This window comes from Tachyglossus aculeatus, chromosome 1 (assembly GCF_015852505.1).
Source record: "Tachyglossus aculeatus isolate mTacAcu1 chromosome 1, mTacAcu1.pri, whole genome shotgun sequence".
Lineage (NCBI taxonomy): Eukaryota > Metazoa > Chordata > Mammalia > Monotremata > Tachyglossidae > Tachyglossus > Tachyglossus aculeatus.
The window spans coordinates 137,644,734-137,669,092 of NC_052066.1; the positions used below are offsets into that span (position 1 = coordinate 137,644,734).

The following is a 24,359-nucleotide window of genomic DNA, read 5'->3' on the forward strand; positions in this document are numbered from 1 at the left end:
TGCTTTGCACACAGTAAGTGCTTAACAAATACCGTTATTATTATTATTATTAATAATAAGTATGACTGAATGAATGAAGAGTACAACACAACAATACAACAGAGGCACTCCCTGCCCACCACCATTACATTTCAGCCGGGAGAATTGTAAAGGTTGAGCTTTTTGTCCACCATCTGCTGGGTGACCTTCGACGGCGGCCGAGGGCGCCCTTGAAATTCCCCGAGTCTCACCTCCTTGAAGCATGGAGAAGGGTTCCTGATCTGCTCGAGCATTGCCCACTTGACGGTCGCCTGCCGGATATTGCCGTCGTACTCCCTGGAGCTCTGGGTGCCGCTAGGCGTCCCCCGCGACCGTTCGTACCCCGGCTCGTTGAAATAGGGTTCGGCGACGAGGATCAGCGACTGGACGGACACCAACACCTGCAGTGGACGGCAGGGAGAGCTGAGGAAATGAGAGCAACGCCCCCGCCCCCCACTCACTGCTGGGCGCATCAGGCTGTCCCGCGATAAAGTCGGCATTGGGCCCCTGGGCGGCAGTCCGGGAAACAGTTTTCTTCATTATAAAAACAGACATTTTCCTGCCCATCTGATTACTGTTGGCTCTCAAATAGTCATGGATGAATTGGATTGCTTGACATCTTATTTAACCATGAGAAGCATCAGCTTCCTCTCCGCTCTCCCATCCTCTTGTCTCTCCCCACTTCAATCCATACTTCACGCCGCTGCCTGGATTGTCTTTGTGCAGAAACGCTCTGGGCATCTTACTCCCCTCCTCAAAAATCTCCAGTGGCTACCAATCAACCTACGCATCGGGCAAAAACTCCTCACCCTGGGCTCCAAGGCTGTCCATCCCCTGGCCCCCTCCTACCTCACCTCCCTTCTGTCCTTCTCCAGCCCAGCCCACACCCTCCGCTCCTCTGCTGCTAATCTCCTCACCGGGCCTCGTTCTCACCTGTCCCGCCGTCGACCCCCGGCCCACGTCCTCCCCCTGGCCCGGAATGCCCTCCCTCTGCCCATCCGCCAAGCTCGCTCTCTTCCTCCCTTCAAGGCCCTACTGAGAGCTCACCTCCTCCAGGAGGCCTGCCCACACTGAGCCCCTTCCCTCCTCTCCCCCTCGTCCCCTTCTCTATCCCCCCATCTTACCTCCTTCCCTTCCCCACAGCACCTGTATATATGTATATGTTTGTACATATTTATTACTCTATTTATTCATTTATTTATTTTATTTGTACACATCTATTCTATTTATTTTATTTTGTTAGTATGTTTGGTTTTGTTCTCTGTCTCCCCCTTTTAGACTGTGAGCCCACTGCCGGGTAGGGACTGTCTCTATGTGTTGCCAATTTGTACTTCCTAAGCGCTTAGTACAGTGCTCTGCACATAGTAAGCGCTCAATAAATACGATTGATGATGATGATCCCCCCCACCTTACCTCCTTCCCCTCCCCACAGCACCTCTATATATATGTTTGTACATATTTATTACTCTATTTATTTTACTTGTACATATTTACTATTCTCTTAATTTTATTTTGTTAATATGCTTTGTTTTGTTGTCTGTATCCCCCTTCTAGACTGTGAGCCTGCTGTTGGGTAGGGACCGTCTCTACCAAGCACTTAGTACAGTTGTCTGCACACAGTAAGCACTCAATAAATACGATTGACTGACTGAATGAATGAATGAATGAAGCAGCGTGGCCTTGTGGAAAGATCAAGGGCCTGCGAGTCAGAAGACCTGAATCCTAATCTCAGCTCGGTGAGCTAGGGCAAGTCACCTATCTTCCGTGGGACTCAGCTCCCTTATCTATAAAATGGGGATTCAATCAATCAATCAGTGGTATTTGAGCACTTACCACGTGCAGAGTAATGAAAGGCCAATTTCTCCTTCTGATTAGACTTTGAGCCACATGCGGGATGGGGGCTGTACTTGACCTGATTACCACTTATCTACCCCAGTGCTCAGTACTGTGCTTGGCACCAAGTAAACACTCAATACTACAATTACTATGACGATGATGAGGCTATTATCCACGTCCCCCATCATTAGCAATCTACTCTCCCAAGCGTTTCATACAGTGCTCTGCACACAGTAAGCACTCAATAAGTATCACTGACTGAGTGATTGGTTCCACTGAGGGAAAACCTTGGCCCCCAATGAACAGACACAGTCTCACATCTGAACAAGACTCTTCAACTACTGTACCATCTAGCGTGACCAGGCTACTGAGCTGCAATCTTTCAGCAAGGAATCTGCTAGGGGCCGTTTAGCACTCGATTCTTTTCTAGCAACTGTCTTAATTCTGCCGCTGTTCTTTTCTTAATTGCTCTGCAGTGTGACTTTCTTCCACCCAGTGGTTTAATTTCATATGTTTTCTTGATGTTTTGCAAACCAAATTCCAAAGAAGTGCAGGATAAGCTGAGAAGAAAATATTCCGCATTTGCATTTGTAAATTACGTTTTCTTCTAAGAAATGAGATGAAAATTAGGAGCACTTCTACGAAAGAGAGAGCTGCTCCAATAAAGATCCTGTGTGAATTTTAATTCTTTTCCAAGCAAAATCGGGCTTCAGCATAGGCTTTTCGCTGTCTTAACTCCCAGCTCTCCGCAATAACACACACCATAATTTCCAAATAGAAATCAAAGAGGGAAGAATATGGGCCTGAGAGTCAGAGGACCAGGGTTCTATTTCCAGGTCTGCCACTTGTCTGCTGTGTGATTTTGGGCCAGTCACTTACATTCTCTGTGCCTCAGTTACCTCATCTCTAAAATGGGAGTTAAATCCCATTCCCTCCTACTTGGACTGTGAACCCCACATGGAACAGGGCCTGTGTACAACTTCATTATCATGGTACCTACCCCCGTGCTTAATACAGTGCTTGGCACATAGTAAGCACTGCACATGATGATGACGGCATTTATTAAGCGCTTACTATGTGTAAAGCACAGTTCTAAGCGCTGGGGAGGTTACAGGGAGATCAGGTTGTCCCATGGGGGGCTCACAGTCTTCAGCCCCATTTGACAGCTGAGGTCACTGAGGTACAGAGAAGTTAAGTGACTTGCCCAAAGTCACACAGCTGACAGTTGGCGGGGCCGGGATTTGAACCCATGACCTCTGACTCCAAAGCCTGGGCTCTTTCCACTGAGCCATGCTGCTTCTCATAAGCTGCACATCCACTACCAAAGGGCAATGCCAAGCAAGGGGTCCCCATCTGAGGCAATAAGGTGTGAAAAAGAAAACAGATAAACCAAGTCAATTTCACTGTATCATACTTAAGTAACTCAAGCCAAGGATGGTAAAAGCACAAATGTGGATACATCGTGATAGATTCCTCATTCTACACCTCACCTCTTCTGACATTTCCTCAACTCCGCTCTCTCGTTCACCCCTCACATCCAAGCCGTCACCAAAACCTGCCAGTCTCAGCTCCGCAACATTGGCAAGATCCGCCCTTTCCTCTCCATCCAAACCGGTACCCTGCTCGTTCAAGCTCTCATCCTATGCCGTCTGGACTACTGCACCAGCCTTCTCTCTGATCTCCCATCCTCGTGTCTCTCCCCACTTCAATCCATACTTCACGCCGCTGCCCGGATTGTCTTTGTCCAGAAATGCTCTGGGCATATTACTCGCCTCCTCAAAAATCTCCAGTGGCTCCCAATCAACCTGCGCATCAAGCAGAAACTCCTCACCCTGGGCTTCAAGGCTGTCCATCACCTCGCCCCCTCCTACCTCACCTCCCTTCTCTCCTTCTCCAGCCCAGCCCGCACCCTCCGCTCCTCTGCCGCCGCTAATCTCCTCACCGGGCCTCGTTCTCGCCTGTCCCACCATCGACCCCCGGCCCACGTCCTCCCCCGGGCCTGGAATGCCCTCCCTCTGCCCATCCGCCAAGCTAGCTCTCTTCCTCCCTTCAAGGCCCTACTGAGAGCTCACCTCCTCCAGGAGGCCTTCCCACACTCAGCCCCTTCCTTCCTCTCCCTCTCGTCCCCCTCTCCATCCCCCCGTCTTACCTCCTTCCCTTCCCCACAGCACCTGTATATATGTATATATGTTTGTACATATTTATTACTCTATTTATTTTACTTGGACATATCTATTCTATTAATTTTATTTTGTTAGTATGTTTGGTTTTGTTCTCTGTCTCCCCCTTCTAGACTGTGAGCCCACTGTTGGGTAGGGACTGTCTCTAGATGTTGCCAACTTGTACTTCCCAAGCGCTTAGCACAGTGCTCTGCACACAGTAAGCGCTCAATAAATACGACTGATTGATTTATTTCCCTGAAAAGCCCTGCATTCAACTGTTGTCTTGAGGGAATCAGGCTGTCTACCAAAACTGCAAGGACCCATGGCCAAGGTCCTTAATTTTTCTACTGATCCCCCCTCTCTGCCTTCACTCCGGCCCACTGCAAACACTCTGTTTGTGAGAAATCACCCTCCTAACCCAACTTTCAATGAAGACATTTTCCCTTTCTATTCTGCTTCAAAACACCGCTTGACTCCCACCTAGTACTCCTACTTTTTAAGCCAAAGCTGGAGTCCAGGCCCTGGGGAATGTGTCAATCAACTGTGATATATTATATTCCCCCACACGCTTAGTAGAGTGCTCTGCTCACAGTAAGGGCTCAATAAACACGTACTTAGTACAGTGCTCTGTACACACTAAGCACTCAATAAATATGATTGAATGAATGAATAACTATCACTGGTTGATTGACTGATTGACATCGGATGACTGACTTCGGCATTGGCCGCCAGCCTTGCTTCCATTCCAGAGAAGCAGCGTGGCTTGGTGGAAAGAGCCCGGGCTTTGGAGTCAGAGGTCATGGGTTCGAATCCCGGCTCCGCCACATGTCTGCTGTGTGATCTTGGGCAAGTCACTTAACTTCTCTGAGCCTCAGTTCCCTCATCTGCAAAATGGGGATTAAGACTGTGAGCCCCACGTGGGACAACCTGATCACCCTGCATCCTCCCCAGCACTTAGAACAGTGCTTTGCACATAGTAAGCGCTTAACGAATGCCAATTATTATTATTATTATCATTATTATTATTATTATGGGGCCTCTGGGCTGCTATCAAAGTCATTCCCCATGTCGGCTTCTGCCATTAAGGCACCACTCTCTCCACCACGCACCACAATCTCTCTGATCCACTGCTGCCTATCACAGCCCTATATCTCAAAAGAGTGGGTCTGGAACCCAATTCACCCATCTATACCAGCTCACATCACCCTATTGGATTGCAAGCTCTTCAAGGGCAAGACTTGTGTCTAAGAAAAAAGTATAATCCTCTCCTCACGGAAGTCCAGGAATTCTCACATTAGAATGCCACTAGAAATTGAGGGCCATTACTCGGCCACCGTAAACCTAGCCTGCAAAGGTTTGAACACAGACACCAAGGTCACAGTATAGTACTAAACTAACGGTTTTCTTTTAAACACTGCCGGTTGAGTTTCATATATGCTGCCTGACGCCCCAAGACAACTATAGGAAATTTAGATGGAGAGAAAAAGAGTGACAGAAAAAGAGTTCAACTCATATTTTAAAGACAACCATCCCGTTAGAACTTTTTAAAGTTCTCAAGATCACCCTTATGAAATTAAATGCTGGCAAGAGCGCTTTCTTACTTTGAGATTATGCTGTGAGGCTTGCCTTGAGTTCCAAACCTTCCTGCCCCTTCACCCTCTGAAGTATTTTGAGTGCCTTGGATAGAGAGATTAAAGGCTATTTTGATTTAATACTCTATTGCATTAGACCAAGATGACTTTTGGATGAAGAGGATGTGAAAGATAACATGTTAAAATTTAGGTAGCATTTACATATATTTTAAAAACTACATCAAATCTTTCATCATTGGTATACTTGCTATTTCACCATGTACCTACATTTTATGCCTTTATCATGGTTTTAAAATATTCTTATATTGTTTTGGTGCAGCTCCTTGTGGGCAGGGAATGTGTCTACCGAGTCTTTGTGATTCTATTTCTCACAGACAGAATTATATTGTACTCTCCCAAGCCCTTAATACAGTGCTCTGCACAAACTAAGTGCTCAATAATAACGATCGATTGATGCATTTTACATTATTCCCTTTGGGAAACTGTATTTTCTTTAATCCCTTACCTCTATTTTTCATGGTAACAATTGAGAGTACTAATTGGTTTAAACCAGTGACGGCTGGTTTAAAAGTTTTATGAATTGACAATGATCCTTGAGATTAAAAACAATTCAGCTTCTCTCCTTTACTGAGCCCAGGAACTCAGGGAAACACCAATGATTCTGCTACAGTGTGCACAGAATTTCACCGCTTTAAACTTATTTTACTTTTCATGCCATATTTGAATATTCCTTTCCATTTCATACATGGATTGAAAGAAAGGATTCATTCATACTAGAGAAAAACATTTTCTCTAGCATGCATCACTAGCCTATTAATTATTTGAAAGAATGCTTCCCCGAGGGAAATATTCAAAGCCTGTGAAGTAGGCCTACCCAAGAGGATGGATCCAGAATGTGGGCAAATACATGAAGGAAAAACTACAAAGTATTAAGATTACCAAGAATTTAAAAATTACAACAGCATTCGATTTTGAAAACATCGCTTTTCACGACAAGAGAAAATCCTGTTTCCCTACAATACCGCAATGCTCAGAAAAGGTCATGTGCAATATAGAACGGTAGTTTGAAGAACATCTGGATTAAAAAAACCCACCTTAATTCGTATATTTTGAAATCATTTCAAAATGTTAACCAGCTGACTCTGGAAAATTATGCTATTTTAGTAGTCTTAAAATTACAGGTCGGTTTCTAGAAAGTTTCCCTTTTTGATGCACACTGATGAAATAATCAAACTCTAATAATTTGCACATGTTAACATACTGGTTGAGTCTCTGCTGATCAACAAGTAACTTCAATGAACATCCAACTGGAGTGTGTGTAGCAAGAATGATTCATAGAGGACAAATGAACATTTTGGTTAAGTGGCAAATTCGCCTAAGTTTGAAACCTGGCATTAACGGAAATTTTACAAGATAATTTCCAACTAGGCAAATCTAAACTCTAATTTATGGGGAAGGAGAGCAGATTTGTCCCCAATGAAGATGGCACTGTGAAAGGTGAATTGCATGAACTGCCTCAGAAAATCTTGAATATTGCAAAGCAATTGTACCCAAGAATAGACCATTCCCAAGCACTTTCCTTAAACCGCTCCCCTCACTTATCCCTCAGATATCAAAGACAAGACTGTTGATCAAACTTCAGACCGGCTATTTCAGGAACGTTTAGCAGAGTGCTCTGCACTCAGCAAATGTGCACTAAATACCATTTTCCTGATTGAATCAACTTCTGGCATGACACATCGGCAATGATCCCTTGAAGATGACGGTGTTTACTCGTTTCAGTTTTCATAACTAGAGGGATTTAGTTTTACAATGGAATAAAATATGATGAAGCTTTCTAAGAGCCCAAGTTGAATATTTTTTGAGTAAATGCTCGGTCACAACATAGCTTGCTTTATTTACACAGAAGGAGCCTACTAACACTGTTGTACTGTACTCTCCCAAGGGTAAATATAGTGCTCTGCACACAGTAAGCGCTCAATAAACACCATTAATTGGTTGATTGATAGAACCGTGCTGTCACTTTCCAAAAACTTCCCAGAAACCTGGCTGGTCTCCTGGTAAATGAGCTAAATCTGTTTGACTGCCCATCTCTCAGAAGGGGAAGACTTTTAGGCCAACACATCCCTTTTTTTAAAAATCTCACATCCATCTACAGCATACTACATTTTCTATTTCATGACAGTCTATTTTGTGAACTGTAGTCACTAAAACATCACCTGCAATGTATGCCCTGAATTCAGTAATAACAACAGTGATGGCATTTTTTAAGCACTTACTATGTGCCAGGCACTGTACTAAGCGCTGGACTTGAGCTCTTGCACGAAAGCTCCTTCTCCCTCCCCCTTCCCCACTGAGCCCTTAAGTAGTTTCATGTTCTTGTGCCATACCAAATAAATAAATGTTCACGCTGGCCCCGGTGCACTGCAAGAGTTAATGCAGAGAAGGGGTCTCCGAGTCTCCAGATTCCTACACATCCTTGAGTCATGTTATGAAGCGACATTATTATGACTCCAGCAGTATAGAGATTTTAATCTACCATGAGAAAATTCACTGCAGGCAAACGTCTGCTGCTTAACGTAAATACTCAAGCAGCTAGCTAACATATGAGAGCTGTGAAGGGGAAAATGTTTGCCCAGTGATACGGGAAAGAATTAATGTTTCTCTCTGAGTTCTGCACTTTGGCCAAATTTATAATTTGAGTATCCTGTGAAAATAGAGAAGTAGGGTGGCCTAATGGAAAGAGCAGAGGCTTGGGAGTCAAGAGGACCTGGGTTCTAAACCCAGCTCGTCACTTGTCTGTGCGACCCTGTGCCTCAGACAACTCCTCTGTGCCTCAGTTCCCTGACCTGTAAAACAGGGATTTTTTTTTATTTTTGTGGCATGTGTTCAACACTTACCATGGGCCAGGCACTGGACTAAACGCTGGGGTGGATATAAGGGAGTCGGGTTGAGTGCAGTCAGTGTTCCCCATGGGGCTCACAATCTCCATCCCTATTTTACGGATGAGGTAACTGAGGCCCAGAGAAGTGATGTGACTTGCCCAAGGTCACCACGGTAGACGAGTGATGGCGCCGGGATTAGAACACAGGTCCTCCGATTTCCAGACCTGGGTCACTAGGCCACACTGCTGCCCAATAACTGTTGAATATCTATCAGTTCACCCTCTTACTTGGACTGTGAGCCCCATGTGGGAACTGGGAGGTACAAGATAACTTGTATCTTGTAAGATATCTTGTACCTACCTTGGGGCCTGCATCACAGAAAGCATTTAGATCCCACAATTGTTATTATTATCGGTTAAGACTCTTTGGGGTATCCCAGTGTCCACACACTACATAAGAGCACGGGCTTGGGAGTCAAGAGGACGTGGGCTCTAATCCCAGCTCTGCCACCTGTCTGCTGTGTGACCTTGGGTTAAGCCACTTAACTTCACTGTGCCTCAGTTACCTCATCTGTAAAGTGGGGATTAAGACTGTGAGCCCCCCTGTGGGACAACCTGATTATCTTGTATCTAACCCAGTGCTTTGAACAGTGTTCAGCACATAGTAAGTGCTTAACAAATACCAGAATGACTATACCCACAACAATCACCTCCATCCCAATCCGCCTCAGTGAAATTAGTAGCAAAATGGAAAAGCTATTCCTTACTTGTAGCTGGCAAAGGAGGGGCAGGGAATTCAACCATTAGATTCTAAGCTCATTATGGGCAGGGAACGTGCCTACCAACTCTGCTGCACTGTACTTTCCCAAGTGCTTAGTAGAGCGCTCTACATATAGCCTCTTCTGTTCTCTAGCTACGCTCATTCCCTTGGTGAACTCATTCGCTCCCACGGCTTCAACTATCATCTCCACGATGATGACACCCAAATCCCCATCTCCGCCCCTGTTCTCTCTCCCTCCCTCCAGGCTCGTATCTCCTCCTGCCTTCAGGACATCTCCATCTGGATGTCTGCCCGCCATCTAAAACTCGGTATGTCCAAGACTGAGCTCCTTATCTTCCCTCCCAAACCTTGTCCTCTTCCCCTGGCCTGGAATGCCCTCCCTCCACACATCCGCCAAGCTAGCTCTCTTCCTCCCTTCAAAGCCCCACTGACAGCTCACCTCCTCCAGGAGGCCTTCCCACACTGAGCCCCCTTTTTCCCCTCCTCCTCCCCATCACCCCCCTCGCCCTACCTCCTTCCCCTCCCCACAGCACTTGTATATACTCATACATATTTATTCCTCTATTTATTTTACTTGTACATATTTACTACTCTATTTTATTAATGATACGCATATAGCTATAATTCTATTTATTCTAACGGTTTTGACACCTCCCTACATGTTTTGTTTTGTTGTCTGTCTCTCCCTTCTAGACTGTGAGCCCGTTGTTGAGTAGGGACCGTCTCTACATGTTACCAACTTGTACTTCCAAAGCGCTTAGTACAGTGTTCTGCACACAATAAGCACTCAATAAATACGACTGAATGAATGAATGAATATAGCAAGTGCTCAGTAAATATCACTGACTGATTAGAAAATACTTCTAGTAAATAAAGAATGGAGCAATGCTTCATGGAAATGAATTTTCTCAGACACAGACTCCAGGGACAAAATGAAATCCACTTTCCTTATTCCAAAGACACAGTGCGAAATAAATGGGGACACACAATCACCCCTGAAATGAATTAAAGAGGGAAGAGCTAGGTCACCATCACAACCAATACCCCTAAGAGAACTTGAAAGACAAAACACATTTCAAATTGATTATCAATACACAAAGAATGGCAGATCCTGAAAAACATGTCTAATACCATATTTACCAAGCCAACCAGCTTACGTTACAACTAACAACATCTCAAAATGCAAACAGCGGCAGCTGCTAAAACTGGAATCCTGAAAGCTTCTCCAGAATTAGACAAGTTGAGAATAAAAAGTACTGGGCTGTCCTGAACAGGTGAAAACCTATCAATGATTTTCTATTTAATTCTTGGATGCCACCGTTGAGTTTGTCATTTGCGTGCTGGGAAGAGAGGCACTGCTTAGTCACCCGTTCATATACGTGTATAGAATTTCTCGTTACAGATAATCACCAAAAAAAAACCCAAAACAAAACAAAAAACCAAACCCAGATTCAAATAATGAGGACAAGAAGGAATTTTGATTGCTTCTGAGGCACAGAGGCGTTGCAAAAATGGATTTACGAGTCCCAAAATCAGTGCTGCAAGGATCCAAACAAGGGATGGACAGAACAAGGAATCGACCCCAAGTTTTCTGAGCCTGGTCTGCCCCCGGCTTCCCAAAGGTTCAGGATGGCCTCCTGTCAGGTGGGCATTTAGTACTGCAGCAGGTTTATTATACAAGTAAAATGATTTTTACTAAGTCCCATTTATTCTTGAAAGCCTCTAGTAGCTTCTAATACTTGACTCAGTGTCTCGAAGCTAATTGTTTCTTCCACAAGATCGCCCGTGGAGAAGGGCCCACCCCACTTATCCGTGGCTTTGGAGGCACATAGCCGGCCATTCTAGAGGAGCTCATTGTGGGCACGGAATGGGTCTATTGTTATTTTGTATTCTCCAAAGTGCTTAGTACAGTGCTTTGCACAGAGTAAGCACTCAATAAAAGTAAGCACTCCAAGTCAGCTGTGTGACTTTGGGCAAGTCATAACTTCTCTGGGCCTCAGTTCCCTCATCTGTCAACTGAAAATGAAGACTGTGAGCCCCCCATGGGACAAACTGATCACCTTGTAACCTCCCCAGCGCTTAGAACAGGGCTTTGCACATCGTAAGTGCTTAATAAATGCCATTATTATTATTATTATTAATAAACACAACTGAATGAATGAATGAACAATCCCAGCCTATGCTCCATTATACCACTGATGAATGGCATGGCTTTCTTTTTCCAGACAACCCCCTTGCTCTCTCTGAGAGAACCGATACTATTCAATGTGCATTTTAAGTCTTATGTCGACAGCTGCAGAGTCAGCACTGGGCAGCCCTGGATGATGTTCATTTTATCCTATTATCTTTTTTTAAAACGGTATTAAGCCCTTACTATATGCCAGGCACTGTACTAAGCACTGGGACATATACACGCTAATCAGATTAGATACAGCCCATGTTTCACATGGAGCTCAGAGTCTTAATTCCCGCTCTACAGATAAGAAGCTGACTTGCCCAAGGCCAAATGGTGGACAAACGGAGGAGCTGGGATTAGAACACAGGTCCTCTAACTCCCAGGACCATGCCCTTCCCTCTAGGCTGTGATGTTTTGTCATTTGGGACCTCAAGTGAGAGCCGAAATGATGCGTCTATTGGTATACGCAATGCCATGTCCCGGCCAGGTCAGAGGGATCTAAACTTTAACAAGATCCAGCCTGTAAATACGGGGGTAGTTCTAAAGCAAGATTTTCTCTCACCTACTATATGTGGCATTCTGTCAAAGCCAAAAGGCAGAATAAAGCTACTTACTTGCAAAAAGCTTGACGTCTGAGGATTCCATTTTTCCTCTGGTCTTCCGTGCCATGTATTTAATATGCTTAAACAAACCTGAAGAGAGACCAAGCTTTGTAAAACACTGCAAGGCAAAGCGGACATGAGCTACACCCAAACTTAAAAAACAGCAACTCAGAAGAATTGGCACGTGCCACACTAGACCGAACCCCAGGAGGCTTTGGCTGTTGAAATGCATTGGCATTTTCAGATATGGACCAAAACGGCAACAATAACAACAGATTTTTTATAATCTGTGTGGCATGGCAGTTTATTTTCACAGAAAATGATAAACGCTTTCCAAAAAAACAGCTCTCTGGGGGAGATTACTGGGCTGTTAGGTTTACATGGAGGGGAGAGAACTGGGTTGGGGCGAAGAGGGAAAAGAGGGACAATGATGGGGGCAAATGAGAAGAAGCTTTGTGGAGGTGGGAGGCTCTGATGGTTGGAGATGCAGTTGGTGTTTTCTTGCTGGCAGGCTACTGAGCAGCTGGAGTCTATAAAGGGATGAGAGAAAGGTGAGCCTGGAAACACATCCTTGATCTTAGGGTCGCCCTGGGTGTCGGTAGGCCCAAGTGTGTTGAGTAATTATGGAAAAAGTACATCGTTCCACTCAAAGTGTGGATAAAAGGCTGTTTTGAGGATTAGAACTGAGTCACGGGGCTCGGGGAGTTTGGACAAGACCATCTTCACCCAAGTCATTCAGCCCACTTCCTAGAAGACAGACCCCCTTGTTACTGCAAGATTCTCCTTCGCTGCGTTTCCTTGTCTCAAACAGCAGCAATCGCCTTTCGGTAGACTGACGAGCTCCTCATCAAAAACCCCCTCTGAAAAAAGGAGCTGAAGCGACACCTCCGCTTCAGCTCGGGTTGTGGGTGGATCTTTCCTCGGTTAGCTGAGGGGATGCTGCTGATGTGAAGGAGAGTCCCTCGGCAGCAAAAAGGGAGATTGGTGCTGCCCTTTTCACCTTCCTCGTTTACCTCACATCTCCGGGGAGCACCTGCTTAGCCCCAGGGGTAATAATGGAGGCAGAAAAGGAAGGTGGAGGCAAGGTCACACACGGGTGTAAACATGGTGCCAAGGGGTGTCACAGGCTAGGAGGCTGCAGAACCCAGATTGTGTTGGGAGGAAAGCCCCAACCCTCAGAGGACCCTGGCCAGGGCTGCTGGGGGTGGTGGGAGGGTAGGAGAGGAAGCCACTCAGTGCTTAGAACAGTGCTTTGCACATAGTAAGCGCTTAATAAATGCCATTATTATTATTATTATTATAAGGACCTCAGGGCTATGGTCTCCGGGCTCTTTCCTCCCCACGCCACGTTTCCACTCCTCTAGGGTTCACTGTCTGGGCCGAGTCAGCCCACATCCCCGACACGGGCCCAGACGGTGTAAGGACGCAACTGGAATTTCACCTAGCCCAGGCCCGCCGGAGGCGCAGACTCGGGAAGAGTCCCCAACCAGGACAGAGAAGGCTCGCCAAGGACGTTACCTTGCCATCGTTGTAAAGGTTTGGATTGAACCGCACACTGTGCCCGCCGGTCGTCTCCAGGTTGACAAGGGGGGGCGAATTTGGATAATCTTGTGGAAAATAGACGTCAAATTCAAAACATCCATTTGCATAAGGAGTATCTGCCGGGCCGGTTATGAGAACCTAGTGGCACAAAGAGATTACATGTTATAGTTTGGTTGAAATGGCTACTGGACTCTATTGCCGGATTGAAGTCAAGAATGCATCGCCAGTTAAAAGTTTAAGGAAAAAAATCAAGTTATTTTTGCATTTTTTATGTCCTCTGAAACAATTCTATCATTGTTCGATCGAACGAAGAGCCACCACCCATTAGGAGGAGGCTTTGTGATCACTTCTGTATCAGGTGACTGTTTTACTATTAAGCTCTTCCACACTTACTACCACATATTTTGTGGGTGTGCAAATCTTTTGAGCAAATATGTAATGATAATGACAGTAACAATAACAATACCCTGAATTTTTACAGTGCTTTTGTTTTATCAAAAGGGTCTCAAATCAATGATCTCAGATGACTTCATAAACCCTACGACATAAGGGGCAGCGGGTACTATTTCTCATTTATATATTCAGAAAGTGAACCCAGAAAGGTTAAATGACTCAACATGCCCCAGCAGAAAAGTCTAATTTCATCAGTACAGATTCCCCTCACGCTCTTCTCGCCCCTCTCCTACTCTGTGAGATTCCATTGATTTTCAACTCCATCCTCAGCGAGTCTCTCTTTGCCCTCCCACCTGCACTGAAAACCGGAGATGCGCTGTCGTTCCAAGGAGTACTGTCCATTTCCAGGAGCTCCAAAATATGGGGCAAGGGAGAGGGAGGGAGGAAATTGATTTTCACCCTATTTCCTCTTAACCAGTAATTGACTCGTTAAGGCAAAGAGGCTTCTTTGCGATGCTGATGACTTATTGATGTGGGATGGGAATGAGTAAAAAAAAAAAAAAATCAGCTGGGTCCAGGACTTAGTACAGTGAAATAATGTTGTTGAAGATGCCGAGGATGAAAACGAAGCATTTCCCTTACAGAGAATCTCAGGTGTTGAGTCAGTAGTGATAGCTCTGGCTTCCAGGAACAGCAGTTGTAATAATTGTGGTACTTTTTAAATGCTTACTACGTGTCAAGCACTGTACTAAGCGCTAGGGTGGATACAAGATAATCAAGTCCCAGATGGGGCTTTCATTTGAAGTAGGTATTGAATCCCTATTTTGCAGATGAGGGAACTGACGCACGGAGCAGTTAAGTGACTTGCCCACGGTCACACAGCAGACAAGTGGTGGTGCCAGGACTAAAACCCAAGTCCTCAACCTTCCAGGCCCATGCTCTCTCCACTAGGCCAGTCTGCTTCCAAGGATTTACAGATTAACCACAAAGGGAAACTCCGCCCCCGTTCCGGGAGAGGTTCTGTCCAGAAAGAAAAACTCTTCTGTTGGGGCTACTATATCTTGCTAGAGAACTAGGAGAGAACATTCCTAGTAGGACATTCCTCCAGAGCCCCTTCCAAAACAGGATTCTGCAAATGAACAAGCAATGTTTCAGAGGCCAGGGTTCATCTTAACGGTGAAAGTCAAACCAACAAAACTCTGACAGTTTTGTTGCTCCACAAGGATCTCCCAGGTCCTATACCTAGGATCTTCATTTTAAAAATGAAAACGCTTTGGGCATATCACTCCCCTCCTCAAAAATCTCCAGTGGCTACCAATCAATCTGCGCATCAGGCAGAAACTCCTCCCCCTGGGCTTCAAGGCTGTCCATCCCCTCGCCCCCTCCTACCTCACCTCCCTTCTGTCCTTCTCCAGCCCAGCCCGCACCCTCCGCTCCTCCACCGCTAATCTCCTCACTGTACCTCGTTCTCGCCTGTCCCGCTGTCGACCCCCGGCCCACGTCATCCCCCGGGCCTGGAATGCCCTCCCTCTGCCCATCCGCCAAGCTAGCTCTCTTCCTCCCTTCAAGGCCCTGCTGAGAGCTCACCTCCTCCAGGACGCCTTCCCAGACTGAGCCCCTTCCTTCCTCTCCCCCTCGTCCCCCTCTCCATCCCCCTCATCTTACCTCCTTCCCTTCCCCACAGCACCTGTATATATGTATATATGTTTGTACATATTTTTTTTACTCTATTTATTTATTTATTTATTTTATTTGTACATATCTATTCTATTTATTTTATTTTGTTAGTATGTTTGGTTTTGTTCTCTGTCTCCCCCTTTTAGACTGTGAGCCCACTGTTGGGTAGGGACTGTCTCTATATGTTGCCAATTTGTACTTCCCAAGCGCTTAGTACAGTGCTCTGCACATAGTAAGCGCTCAATAAATACAATTGATGATGATGATAGAGATCCAGGACCCAGATAAAATTCCATGGATGGCCAGGGGGAGAGAATTCTGATTTTTGACTTTCAGAGCAACAGTCGTGACCCGTCGGGCTACAATCACATTGAACAAAAAGAGAGATGACTGTCTCGGAACCTCCTCTTTAAGGCTTCAGTGGACCAAACAATCAATCAATCGGTGGTATTTATTTACTGAGCTCCAACTGGATGCAGAGCACTGTACTAAGCGCCTGGGAGAATACAAAAACAACAGAGTTGGCAGGTACATTCCCTGCCCACAAGCTTCCAGTCTAGAGGGGGAGACAGACAGACAATATAAATGCATGAATTGTGGATAAGGCACACAAGTGCAATGGGGCTGAGGTGCTCAAAGGTCCCAGATTCAAGTGTACAGACGATGTAGAAGGGAGAGGGAGCCGGGGAAACAAAGGTTTAATCAGAGAAGGCCTCTTGGAGGGAATGTGACCGTAACAATGTTTTGAAGGTGGAGACGGTGGTGGGCTGGCGTATATGGAAAGGGAGGGAGTTCCAGGCCTGGGGGAGGAGGTGGGAAAGGGATCGGCGGCGAGTGAAACAAGATTGGGGCACAGTGAGCAAGCTGGAGCTAGAGGAGAAAAGTGTGCGGGCTGGGCTGTAGAAAGAGATCAGCAAGGTTTGGTAGGAGGGGGCATGCTGACTGAGGGGCTTTAAAGCCCATTGTAAGGAGTTTCCGTTTGCTGCAGAGGTGGAAGTTCTTGAGAAGTGTGAAGGCTGTGACTAAATTTTTTTTGTAGAAAAATGATCTGGGCAGCAGAGTGAAGTGCGGACTGGAGCGGGGAGAGACAGGAGGCAGGGAGGCCAGCAAGGAGGCTGATACTGTAATCAAGGCAGGATTGGATAAGTGCGTGGATCAGTATAGCAGCAGTTTGGATGGAGAGGACAGGGAGGATTTTAGCGATGTTGTGAAAGCAGAACCGACGGGATTTGGTGACAGATTTAATGTGTGGGCTGGGTGAGAGAGATGAGTTGAGGACAACGCCTAGATTATGGGATCCTGAGGTAGGGAAGATAGTGGTATTGTCTACATTGATGGGAAAGATGGGTGGAGGACTGGGTTTGAATGAGAGCCCTAGATGGCTCCTAGAGGGCAGGGATCATGTCTACCAACTCTACCTTCTCTCCCAAGTGCTGAGTACAGTACTCGGCCTACGGTGAGAGCTAACTAAATGCCACTAACTGATTAAGGAACTACACAAACTGGTCGAGAAAGGCAAAAGACTCCCAGATGCCTGGCAATCCATAGGCTACATAACCCAGTAGTAGCAATAAAAACTTTAATTAGGCCCGAGTGTGGTGTACCTAAAAAACTACCTAAGTATTGCTAATAGTAGCAATAATAACTGTGGTACTTATTAAGCATTTGCTCCTTGCAAGCACCGAACTAAGCACTTCCGGGGATACCAGATAATTAAGTGGAACATGGTCTCTGTCCCACACTGGGGCTCATGGTTTAACTAGGAGGGAGAACAAGAATTTTATCCCCATTTTACAGATGGGCTGAGACACAGAAAGGGGAAGAGTCTTGACCAAGGTCACACAGCGGAGCCGGGATTAGAACCCAGGTCCCCCAGATCCCAGGCCCGGACTCTGTCCGCTTGGTGCCATAAGAATTCTTATGAAGCTGCCAGAAGGTAGCTCCACTTCCTACCTTCATGATGTCAAGTCGCTCTTCATCGCAGCGGACAAAGACGCTGGAAGACGACGACAGTGGCAGTGATGTGGAAAGGGTCACAGCTTCCTGGGCTAGGCGCCGGGCTCTGGCAGCGCTGTTCGCATCACTCGCATTTTTAACCTGAGACATGTAGTGGTAATTGACTTTGAAACCTAGTTTTCCGTCGTCATCTTCAGAAACCATTTCAAAAGTGTCTGGAGGAGAAAAAACACCAAAAACAAATGCATTAGGAGGCAAAAACAAACCAAGACTCAGGATAAATTCCAAATATACATGACTATACATATACTATATATACTGTATATATCTATATCTCTAAAAATAGTCCTATACCCACTTAACCTGGAACTCCTCCAGGACCAACACCCCTCTACAACCCCTGCTAAAGACTGGGTGAACACTGTTTCCCTGGAGCGGGGAGGGCAGAATCCCCCTTATCGATCTTAGAAGGTTGGGACAGCTGTAACAACTGGAACAGTGAAGAACCAAAAACTACTTCACTCCCTTCCTCCTTGACTGCCATCTTCAACCACTCACTCTCCAATGGCTTCATCCCCACGGCTTTCAAACACATTCAAGCATCCCCTATTCAAAAAAAAAACCCACTTCCCTTGACCCTCATGCCTCCCCCCAGTTACCATCCCATCTTCCTCCTACCATTCCTCTCCACACTTTGTAAGTTGTTGCACCTGCTGTCTCCACTTCCTTTCCTCCAATGCTCTTTCTGATCCCCTCCAAGCTGGTTTCCACCCCATTACTCCGTGGGAATGTTCCCCTCTTAGGTGACCAATCAATCAATCAATTGTATTTATTGAGCGCTTACTGTGTGTAGAGCACTGTACTAAGCGCTTGGGAAGTACAAGTTGGCAACATATAGAGACAGCCCCTACCCAACAGTGGGCTCACAGTCTAGAAGGGGGAGGCAGAGAACAAAACCAAACACATTAACAAAATAAAACAAAGAGAATAGATATGTATAAGTAAAATAAATAAAGTAATAAATATGTACAAACATATAAACACATATACAGGTGCTGTGGGGAAGGGAAGGAGGTAAGATGGGGGGGGTGGAGATGGGGACGAGGGGGAACAATAACCTTCTTCTTGCCAAATACAGCATTCTCCACTGACCGCTCAGCTGCTTTCCACACAGTGGACCATCCTATTTCTCTTGGTTTCACAGACACTGTCCTCTCCTTGTTTTCCCCCTATCTCTCTGACCATTCCTTCTCCGTCCCCTTCTATTCCCCATCTACATCCACTCCCTTGGAAAATTCATTCTGTCCCATGGCTTTGACTTCCATCTCTTTGCAGAGGAATCCCATATATACATCTCAGAGATGTGAAGGGATTTCCCCAAGGTCACCTGTGGTGGAGTTGGGATTAGAACACAAATTCTCAGGCCCATGCTCTTTCTCTATAAATATTTATAAATACCACTGATTGGGTTTACCCGTATATAGCTTTTTCGGTGTAACAGTCATTATCTCTAGACTCTGAGTTCGTTGTGGGCAGGGAATGTGTGTTTGTTGTTGTATTGTACTCTCCCAAGTGCTTAACACAAAGTGAGCACTCAATAAATAAGATTAAATAAATGAATGAATGATCTTCCCTTCTTTCACGAAGCGTTTTTGCTTGGGTTGCCACTGGCGATTCTTGAGGAGGTAATAGATGTCGACAGAGTAAGGTTTTAAGAAGATGATGTGAAGTGTAGAATAGAATGAAGAGGGATGAGGGTGATGAGAACTTGAGCTAGGGAGGTGATCATTTGGGTAGAAAGGAAGAGAAGAGTATAGCAATACGGAGAAATAATAAGAACATGATGCGTACAGCACAGAAAATGTACAGAATCCTCCCCCACCACCTCAATGCAATCACATTTTTGTGCTGCATTTGCATTTTTGCAATCACATATAAAATGAGTTTAGTTAAGCAGCCAGACTCCAAAGATCAAGAGCTGGATGATTTCAAAAGTTCTTAGGAGTAGCAGCAGCTAATCAAATACTGGCACCAACTCAAAAGTTGGTTAGATTTTTGACTAAGGTCACCAGGAGTTAGGGCTACAGGGGCCAAGTAACCGCATCCACAACAATCTGACCTACTTTCCAATCTTCCGTTCAAGTGTCTGGAACCTGAGCCCGTTGTTGGATAGGGACCGTCTCTATATGTTGCCGATTTGTACTTCCCAAGCGCTTAGTACAGTGCTCTGCACACAGTAAGTGCTCAATAAATATGACTGAATGAATCAACAAGTGAATGTTTTGATGTCTGTCTCCCCACTTCCAGACTGTGAGCCCACTGTGAGCAGGGATTGTCTCTCTCTGTTGCCGATTGTACTTTCCAAGCTCACGGTAGAGTGCTCTGCATACAGTAAGCACTGACTAAATATGATTGAATGAATGAATGAATGATGTTAACAGTAATAATGATTAGGACATTTGTTAAGTGCCTATTATGTGCTAAGTGCGGTCCCAAGCTCTACGAAAGGCAGAAGATGATCAGGTCAGACAGAGTCTCTGTCCCACAAGGGGCTCACAATCTTGGCAGAAGGAAGAACGGTTACTGAATCCCTGTTTTACAGATAAGGATCTAAGGCACAGAAGTTGGGTGACTTGCCCAAGGTCACACAGCAGGTTTGCAGTGGAGCCAGGATTAAAATCCAGGTCCTGGGCTCATTCCACTAAGCCACAATGCTGCCTTAAATACTAAGAAAAGACCACTTCATATAATACACATACCTCGGGCACCAGCATGCAATTCTGCCACAACATCTTTGACCAATTTCAGATTTTGAACTAGGGCTCAAATTTGGTAAACATGAACTGGTAGGCAGAATCCCTAGAAAATCTCTTCCCACCTAATTGAAATTCAATGTTCCATGCCATGGGCATGTTCCCCACAGACACACAATCAATGAATGACGTCTTTGAAATTCCCAGCAATTTTCAATTTTTCCAACAGTGAGCTGACAGAGAAATGCTTTTCATTTATAAATACCGGGAACTGTGGTAAGCAAATCAAACCCGGAAAACGTTCAATCAAAGCAATCTGGCGGAAAAAACGGCGGATGGGGAACTGGAGGATCTGGGCTCTGGTCCTGGCTCTGCCAGTGAGTGGGACCTTAACGAGTTCTTAGTAGTGGTGGCAGCAGTTAGAGTGCTCATTTGCTGCAGGGCACTGAATTAGGCACCTCAGGGAGGTCAGGATAAAAATGTTCCATGTTCCCTGCCCACAAGGAGATCACAATAAATACGACTGAATGAATGAATGCTGGTGTCACGCTTTTAGCCTTGAGCTTTTCTAATTTTGTAAATTCATGAGCCTCCTCATTGGTTCTCTTTAGTGATCTAGCTTAGTTTCCATTCTTGGTAGCTAGTTCTTTTGCTTTCCGTGTAGTAGTTAGTATAGTTCTGGGCTTGGTCGACTTGATATCCTGTAACCAGCTTTACTATGATATAGTTTGTTCCTTTTCTAAAATGTCCCTCTGAAGAACAACCTGCTTTCTTGTACTAGCTTTTTTCTTTCATATGCTCCTTACTAGTGTCCTATATCTGTTACAGTTTGCTTTCCTCTAAGTCATTTATTTTATTGTGGAATTTTTTTTCCTTCCCAACACTTAGGTTAGGAGGCCTTCCCAGACTGAGCCCCCTCCTTCCTCTCACCCTCCTCCCCCTACCCCTCCCCGCTGCCTTACCTCCTTCCCCTCCCCGCAGCAGCTGTATATATGCTTGTACGTATTTATTACTCTATTTATTTATTTTATTTGTACATATTTATTCTATTTATTTTATTTTGTTAATATGTTTTGTTTTGTTGTCTGTCTCCCCCTTCTAGACTGTGAGCCCACTGTTGGGTAGGGACTGTCTCTATATGTTGTCAACTTGTACTTCCCAAGAGCTTAGTACAGTGCTCTGCACACAGTAAGCGCTTAATAAATACGATTGATTGATTGACTGAGCCCGCTGTTGGATAGGGACCATCTCTATATGTTGCCAACTTGTACTTCCCAAGCGTTTAGTACAGTGCTCTGCACACAGTAAGTGCTCAATAAATACGATTGAAAGAATGAATCGCACTTGAACGAGGGAGACAAAAGAACCACTGGCTCTTTCGCAAGTGTCATACAGTTATGACTGTTCTTTGCGGAATATCGATTTCAAGTTTTCAAAAGTCATCTGGGAGTGGTTTTCTTTTCAAAATTACAAACTGAATACACATACAAGCAAGAATGCAATGGGGGGGATAAGACATAAGTACTAGAGTGAGCTGAAGGGATGATATGGGTCTGGAGGCAGGGTAATCAATCGGGAACGGAGTGTTGGAGGTGCTGAGATTTTAGGAGGGATTTAAATGTGGGGAGAGCTGGGTGGGTCTGTCTGTCTCGTAAGGAGCGAGAGAGTTTCAAGCTAGAAGAACAACATGAGCGAGGGGATGGAGAGTCAAGAAGGGTGGCTTGGCAGGAAAGAAGCAGCAGGGCATAGTGGATAGGCCATGGGGTTGTAATCCCGGCTCTGCCACTTGTCTGCTGTGTGACCTCGGACTCAGTTGCCTCATCTGTAAAATGGGGATTGAGATTGTGAGCCCCACGAGGGACAGGGACTGTGTCCAACCTGATTTGCTTGTATCTATCCAGCGCTTAGCACAGTGCCTGAGTGCTCAACAAACATCACAATGATCATTATTAAGAGTGAGCTGGGCAGGGAAAGGGGAAAGGAGTTCAGAGACAAAGGTAACGTTGGGCCAGATGGAGGAGAATCTTAAAGATGATCGCGAAGAGGAGAGATACAGGTGCCAGTGGAAGATTCTCTGGAGCCAAAATGGGCATAACAATACCACACCATTTTAGGTCGCTCACTGGGTAGCTGAATGAGATTATTACTTAAACGGCAACCCCACCCCTTCCCTCCATCTGCTAGAAGCAACTTGGCCATTCAGCCAAGAGTCTGAAGTCCCAGGGCCCTTGTGGCTTCTGAACCCCGTCCCTCACGAGCTCCTGAGATGTACCTTGGGGTTAAGCAGAGCCCTTTTTTGTTCAGCTCTGCCCTTCCTCACGTCTCCTGCTCCTTTCCCCAGCACCCCAGCACCCTTCATCCCTCCCCTCAGGCCTTTCATACAGGAGGAGAGTACACGCTTCAGCTTCGTGGTCATTCTGAAGTCACGGATTTCCTTTAAAATAGTTGGTCCGCTTGTGGCACTGGGAAGGTACCAGTTCAATGCCCCAAGTCCTGCTCCTTTCCTAAAAACTCAAGGGCAAATTTGATTTTAATGTTTTCAGGAGGTACCATCTTGAAAATATTACCGAGACCCAACTAAAGCCCAAATACCCTGTAAACAATTTAAGCAGTGCTCCAATGAACGGAAACTGGATTAAGATGGGACTTTAGTATAAGAGAAAATACTCAGCGTAATGACTCTTTTAGACTGTGAGCCCACTGTTGGGTAGGGACTGTCTCTATATGTTGCCAACTTGTACTTCCCAAGCGCTTAGTACAGTGCTCTGCACACAGTAAGCGCTCAATAAATACGATTGATTGATTGACTGATTTGGCAACCACCCCCCTGAACCAGGCCTGTTACAGGCTGGGAGGGAAAAGGAAAGTCACCCAACGCATAAATCAGTGGCTAAAACAGCTTAACAGAGAAGAATGCGCAGCACAGACTAAGGGAAAGCAATCTATGGAAAACTAAAAGTTTGCTGTACAGAACCGGGGCATACATGACTTTTGGCCTAGAGTTGCCTCCAAGAGAAATGAGGGGAGAGTTGCAAAAATTCAAAGGGGAAAGAAAAACGCTCCCGGATGACTTATGAAAATTTAAAACAGATCTTCGGCAAATAATGATCGTAACTGTATGGCCCTTCTGAAAGAGCACAGTGAAAGGTTCCAGAGAAGGGCAAGTCAAACAGCTGATGAGTGGAGGAGCCGGGGTTGGAACCACGACCTCTGACTCCTCCCCAGACTGTGCTCTTTCCAATAAGCCATGCTGCTTCTCTGTCACCTAAGGACAAAAATCGGGGAAATATCTGTTTGCTCGTGGGAGAAGGCTTCAGGTTATTTTCCACCAATATTGCAAAAATGAACATTTGCAGAATCGTTTGTCCAATACTGCTCAAAATCTAATGAATCTGAAAATCGAAGCATGCCCAACTTTGGACCATGGCAGAGTCAGATAAACTAGAGGGGAAAGCAGTTTGCAGTCAGAGGGATGTAAAGTTTCTTTTTTATCTTTTATGGTATTTGTTACGCACTTACTCTGTGCCAGGCACTATATTAAGCGCTGGGGTAGATAAAAACTAATCAGGTTGGACGTAGTCCATGTCCCACATGGAGCTCACAGTCTTAATGCCCATTTAACAGAAGAGGGGACTGGGGCCCAGAGAGGTGAAGTGGCCTACCCAAGGTCACCCAGCAGACAAATGGCAGAGCCGAGATTAGACCCCCAGGTCCTTCCGCCTCCCGGGCCGGTGCTCCATCTGCTAGACTACGCTGATGAAGCCGATTCACTGCCATTCCCTGGCAGGCCCCGAAGAGAGCACCTGAACATACGGCGACGGTCTTGGCTCCCACGGAGGGTGTGGGTGAGCAACTTTGGCACCGAGAAGAATGCGAAACTCTAGAAAAAAGCCCAGGACCTCAGCTGTGATGCTGAAAGCCTCAGGCGTCGGAATGGGTTGATTTTTTCAAGGTTAAAAAATAGTGCCACTAGACTGCAAATTCCTT

At 45.6% G+C, this 24,359-nt stretch overlaps 1 protein-coding gene across 1 annotated transcript in view; it reads right to left on the minus strand.

Annotated features, from left to right (window-relative positions):
• Positions 1-24,359, minus strand: part of BIRC6 (baculoviral IAP repeat containing 6) — a 367,036-nt gene that overhangs the window by 16,903 nt on the left and 325,774 nt on the right. Inside the window, 4 exon segments of the mRNA XM_038745922.1 lie at positions 231-419; positions 12,064-12,141; positions 13,570-13,731; positions 17,617-17,834. Coding sequence (XP_038601850.1) covers positions 231-419; positions 12,064-12,141; positions 13,570-13,731; positions 17,617-17,834 — 647 coding nt within the window.